Raw genomic sequence first — 6154 nt, 5'->3', positions numbered from 1 at the left:
GATGTTCTCGGCTCTGGCGAGGCAATCGGGAGTGCTGTGCCCAGCTCTGGGCTACTCCGCACACGGGGGACAAGGAGCCGCTGCAGAGGAGCCCCAGGGATGAGGAGGCCTCTGGAGCATCTCTCCTGTGAGGAGAGACTGAGGGAGCTGGGCCTGTCCAGTCTGGAGAAGACTGGGAGGAGATTTCATGAATGCAATAAATGTCTCAAAGGTGGGTGCCAAGAAGTTGGTTGACTCTCTGCAGTAGTGCCCAGCAACAGGAGTAGGAGCAATAGCCATAAAATAAACCACAAAAAGTTCCACCGTGTTATAAATAAGAAGCTTGACTAGGCCAATATTCAAGCAGCAATCAATTTATTAATTAATATGGTAAATATTAGCAATACAGCGCTGGGTACAGTGGGGGAAGTTTTCCCTCCAACTGCACACCAATAGTTGAGGCTTACAGGTATTTGTAGGGGTACTCATCAGCTTTCTCAGCAGTTTCTATTCCAATTTTTACTCATCAGCAGTTTCTATTCACAATTTTCTATTCACAATTCTATACACTATTATGATTTAGTTTTTCTCAGGATGTATCCCAAAAAGGAGTATCCCCAGATGGTGGTGGTCCGGTTTCCAAAAGAAAAAAGATGAATCCAATCTGGTGAAGTCCAGCTCCCCAGATGTGGGTCCACCTTTTAATTGCAAGGACTATAAATCTCATAACAGTGATGTCCAGCTTCCCTTGGTCAAAACTATAAAGCCTTGAGTTGATGTTCATCTTCCTTTCTCAAGCTGCTTTTCTCTGTTTTGTTAAGGCGTGAGATAAGCATGTTTCCTTTATATATATTCCAAAGCTATAGTTTCAAGGATACAAGCAATATTCTAAAATTATACTTCAAAAGATTATTATTGCAAAACTCTTTAAGGCTTAACTGCAAGCAAAGAGCAACATCCTTAACGCTTTAATTCAAAATGTTCCTAAATCAACTAAGATTAATTGTGAACAAAAGACAGGTTCAAAGGCCTTCTTCCATGCTTTACTTTCCTCAGTTATTATTAGAATTCATCTTTATAACTGTCCCTGGTTGGTTTCCACACATATCACAATCACAAATTGCCTGTAGACACCTGACACAAAACACAACTTTGTATTTCACAACCGCAACATGAGGAAGAATTTTTCCTTAAGAGTGGCAGAGCACTGGGACAGGCTGCTCTGGGATGTTGTGGAGTCTCCTTCTGTGGAGACACTCACAACTCACCTGGATGTGTTCCTGCATCACCTGCTCCAGGTGACCCTGCCTTGGCAGGGGGGTTGGGCTGGATGATCTCCAGAGGTCCCTTCCAACTCTACACATGTGAGACCCCACCTGCAGTGCTGCATCCAGCTCTGGGGTCCTCAGCACAGGAGGGACATGGCCCTGTTGGAGCAATTCCAGAGGAGGCCACCAAGTTGGTTAGAGAGGTGGAACATCATTCCTATGAGGAAAGGCTGAGGGAATTGGGATTGTTCAGCCTGCAGAAGAGGCTTCCTGGTGACTTAACTGCAGCCTTCTAGTGCCTGAAGGGAGTCTGCAAGAAAAGATGGAGATGAATTTTTTACAAGAGCATGTAGTGACAGAAGAAGGAGGAATGGCTTCAAACCAAGAGAGTGTAGGTTTAGGTTAGGTTTTAAGAGGACGTTCTTTGCTGTGAGCATGGTAGGGTACCAGAACAGGTTGTGCAGGGAAGCTGGGGATGTCCCACCTGTGGATGTGTCCAAGGACAGGTTGGATGGAGCTCTGATCAACCTGGAATAGCGGAAGGTGTCCCTGCCTGTGGCAGGGGGTTGCACCAGATGGTCTTTAAATGTCCCTTCCAACCTCAACCTTTCTGTGATTCTGTAAACTTGTGTGAATGCAGGTCTGGGGTACTGGCAAGTTCCCTTTCCATAGACTTGGTTGTGCTCCTGTAGCCTTCACAATGACAAATTCAAAGAACATTTTTTGTCTAAATCAAACCATGGTATTTGCCTTTGGAACAGGTGGAACTGGATTTCAGAACTGAATGAGTTCCAATTGGTCTGGGATTTTATGGTATTCACAGTTCTTGCAGAAGGGCCACTTATGTTCCTTGAGGCCTGTATGGTTTGGTTTATGCATATTTATAAAATCCAATGTGGGAGAAAAATACAAAAATAAATGACCTTTAATGCTGCAAGGAGGACAAAAGGATACAGTGACAGAAGGACAGTGGACATGTGGTCCATACAGTGAAGTGTAGTAGAAATATGGCCGTGAATATTTATATTTTTTTCAATTAGAATGAAGGAATCTTAAAAATAATGCTGCAAGATTATGTGATTTTTTTGAAGCTGACAGTGGAGAGGGAGAAAACATTGATGTAGTTAAATATTTCCATTCTGTGCTTGAGGAAAAAGACAAATGTTGCAGGCAGATTGCAGGATGATAAAATACTTTTCCACAGTTCTTAAACAAATACCAGTCAAACAGCAGATATCACTGTGGTTTTGCTTTGAATCATATAGGCAGTTAGTTGAATATTTCCCAATTAGCACTGATAGGAATAGGTTTGAACATTAAAAATTTTCCAGTTTCTCCAATGAGACATTTCAGACACACAATGTGGATCTCAGCGAACTAACTGGATATTTGTATATATAAGTTCACTTAATAGAAGTTTAATAAAGTCTAAGCAGGTGTTTATGAAATATATATCTCATCAAGTCAACTTGTTAGGGTTTTTATATGACTCAAAATCCAGTTAATAGAGATTTAAAGTACTTTACAGATTTGCCAACATAATCATCTTGTGTAGGACATGATTACACGTGACAAAAGCATTGCTGTAGCTTTATCTAGGTCAAGGAAAGGTTTTGTTGACTTTGATTCATGTCTAAATGTGAGAAAGTGGTACCTGTGCCAGCAGAAACACCACTGCTGAGGGTGTGGGCAAAGTGACTCTCCCAGCCTGGCTCTTCTGGCACAAAGCCTGTCTTAGAGAAGGCTCCTGTGAGAGGTTCATTCAGTACTACATGATGCTCTCACTAAAAATACTAGAAATGCCTAAAACCAATGCTGCTGTACATACTAAATAGTGTCTGACTACCTGGCAGCATAGAAAATCAGCAGCACTGGGAATATTTCTAAAGGAATTATCTCTCTTGCCACTTGAGTAGTTAGATCAACCCAAAAAAGCAGAAAGGTTGCTCACATCTTGAGTGCTGATGAAGTTTGTCAGCTGGAGGTAAGTGGTGAGGAGAGGTTACCTTGAATCTGAGAGTCAAGCTGGAGATAAGCAAACACAACTTATTTTAACAGGATGAGGTGAAAGCTTGTACAAATTGAAAGAGAATGTACACTAAAATGTAGCTCCTTTGCAGGAAACATTGGCTATAAATAATCTCCAAATATCATGAGAAAAAAGCAGGTGGATCTATAAAATTCTGTGAATATCCACTCACTCAGAAAAGAAGATAATTGCTGGATTTGGCTGCAAGGAAATATAGAGGACACCTACAGATTCTACATTAGGCCAGTATTTGGCACAATTTAAATACTGTGTGCATGTTTGGTGCCAGTAATTGAGGAAACACATAAAAAAAATTGAGAAGATGAGCTTCAGGAATTAAAAAAAAAAAAAGGCATGCATTATGTTTGAGATTTAGGAAACATCTACCTGGTTTTGGTTTTGGCAAGTCAGTACAAAAGCTGGATCAGTATGTGCACAAATGAAACAGGTACTTTAGAAGGAAAAGTTTTCTAAGTTTGCTTGCATGGCCTTTACAAGAGAGAGCTCCAACATAACTATAGATGTGGGAGTGTGGTATAAACACAAAAGGAGATTTTGCTTTCCTTTCAAAACTGTAGTGATTGTGCTTTTTATGCATGCTGGAAAGGGCAGCAACATTGTGCTTCAGAAGAAAATAAGCCAACATCTCTTGATGTAATGCCAGTGCCACTGATACTTAACCCAAGTATAATCCAATTCCCCCTAAAAAGAGAAATCCAAAGGCACCCCCTGACAGGCCAAAGGATTGGTGCCTTTGGAAAATAAAGTGCCAACACCAATATGTACTTTCTGTCCCCTTTTTACTATGTTCTGCCATGGATCTTCTCCATTCCATTGATTCAGTTGAATCAACTTGGTAGTTTAAGATATTTTGGCAAGCAAATGAGATCTTTGTGAGCAGGGACATGTGCATGATCTGTGCCAATAACAAGCACGACTCCATCCTTTCAAACTTGTCCAGAAAGATTTTTAGATATGTCTGCAAAATGAGCAATGAAGTTAAACAGCAGGGAGGAGAGCTCTTCCCTGGAAAAAAACCCCAACCTGTCTAGTCCTGTACCAGCTGGCAGAACACACCTAAAGCTCTGCATCAGTAAACAGTGTCTTCTGTTGAGGCTGACTCTTGCCTCTGAGTAAAAAGCAAGTTTAACAGTTGAATAACCTCATTATGTACACCCAGGCCTGTGCCTGCTGTCAAAGTCCAGTATTGCTGAAGGCTTGTGCTAAGCCCAGAGAGGTGTAAAGGCTTTCCCAACCTAAAAGCTTCTGTCAGAATCTGGATTCAAAATGTAAAATAAACACCAGATTCCCACTCTGCAACTCTGGGCCGTGCCAGCTTTTTCCAGCTTAGGCAGCTTTAGGGTTGCCCAAGAGGTGATGCTGTGCCCAGAAATGCAGGCAGAGAGCCTTTCCAACAGCTCTGGGAGTGGCACTAAATTCACCGCTCTAAAATATCCTCAGATGTCCAGGTGGGGACAGTGACAGGACTAGAGGGCAGAGAGACCAAATTTAGACTAGAAAAGACACCCAAGGAAAGAATCACAGAATGGGTGTGTGGTCGTGTTCACAGGGGCCCCAGGACCAGGGAAGAGACGAGAATGTTGACTCCATGTTTCAGAAGGCTGGTTTATTATTTTATGATATATATATTATATTGAAACTATACTAAAAGAATAGAGAAATGATTCATCAGAAGGCTTGAAAGGAAAGGCAGGAATGGGATGATAACAAAAGCTCATGACTCTCTAGACAGTCTGAGCCAGCTGACTGTGATTGGGCATTAATTAGAAACAACCAACATGGACCAAAGATGCACCTGTTGCATTCCACAGCAGCAGATAATCATTGTTTACATTTTGTTCCTGAGGCCCCTCAGCTTCTCAGGAGAAAAAATCCTAAGGAAAGGATTTTTCATAAAATGTGTCTGTGACATGGGTGGGTTTGGAAGGGACCTCTGGAAATCATCCAGTCCAATCCTCCAGCCAAGGCAGGGTCACCTGGAGCAGGTGATACAGGAACACATCCAGGTGGGTTGTGAATGTCTCCAGAGGGAGCCTCTGAGAGCAGCCTGTCCCATTACCACCCTCAATATAAAGAAGTTCTTCCTCATTGGAGGTGAAATCTCATCTTTAAGAGTGTTTGTGGTGGTGTTTGCAGGGGTCTCAGGATGAGGAAAGAGACGAGAATGTTGACTCCATGTTTCAGAAGGCTTGATTTATTATTTTATGATATTTATTATATTAAAACTATACTAAAAGAATAGAAGAAAGGATTTCATCAGAAGGCTAGCTAAGAATAGAATAGGAATGATAACAAAGGCTTGTGACTGACCAAGACAGTCCAGACAGCAGGACTGACTGGCCATTAATTAGAAACAACCAACATGAGACCAATCACAGATGCACCTGTTGCATTCCACAGCAGCAGATAATCATTGTTTACATTTTGTTCCTGAGGCCTCTCAGCTTCTCAGGAGAAAAAAATCCTAAGGAAAGGATTTTTCAGAAAATATCATGGCTACAAGTGCTCTGTCGCTTAGCACCACTGAGATGAGCCAGGCACCAGGCTCTTGGCACCTGCCTTGGAGACGTTTACTTGCATTAATTAAATGCCCTCTCAGTCTTCTCTACACTGGCCAGGCCCAGCTCCCTCAGTCCCTCCTCACTGAGAGATGCTCAGAGGCCTCCTCGTCTCTGGTCTCCGCTGGACCCTCTGCAGCAGCTCCTCGTCTCCCTTGTGTTGAGGAGCCCAGAACCAGGCACACTAGTGGACGCCCGTGAAGCCCCCCTGAGGCAGCAATGTCGCTTTCGGACACTGTCACCCCAATGTTTTATCACGGTGACACCGGAGGGCCCCCCCCGCCACATGACGGCACAGA

General features: G+C 42.8%; 1 protein-coding gene across 1 annotated transcript in view; it reads right to left on the bottom strand.

Annotated features, from left to right (window-relative positions):
* The window catches only part of DHTKD1 (dehydrogenase E1 and transketolase domain containing 1), a 28358-nt gene extending 22215 nt beyond the window's left edge, over positions 1 to 6143 (bottom strand). Inside the window, exon 1 of the mRNA XM_014309179.2 lies at positions 6032 to 6143. Within this exon, the coding sequence (XP_014164654.2) occupies positions 6032 to 6143 (112 nt within the window). The remainder of the gene's footprint in view (positions 1 to 6031) is intronic.
* Between the last annotated feature and the right edge of the window lie 11 nt (positions 6144 to 6154).

Source organism: Geospiza fortis, unplaced genomic scaffold, assembly GCF_000277835.1.
Source record: "Geospiza fortis unplaced genomic scaffold, GeoFor_1.0 scaffold428, whole genome shotgun sequence".
NCBI classification, from domain to species: domain Eukaryota; kingdom Metazoa; phylum Chordata; class Aves; order Passeriformes; family Thraupidae; genus Geospiza; species Geospiza fortis.
This window is presented reverse-complemented; position numbering and strand designations above follow the sequence as displayed.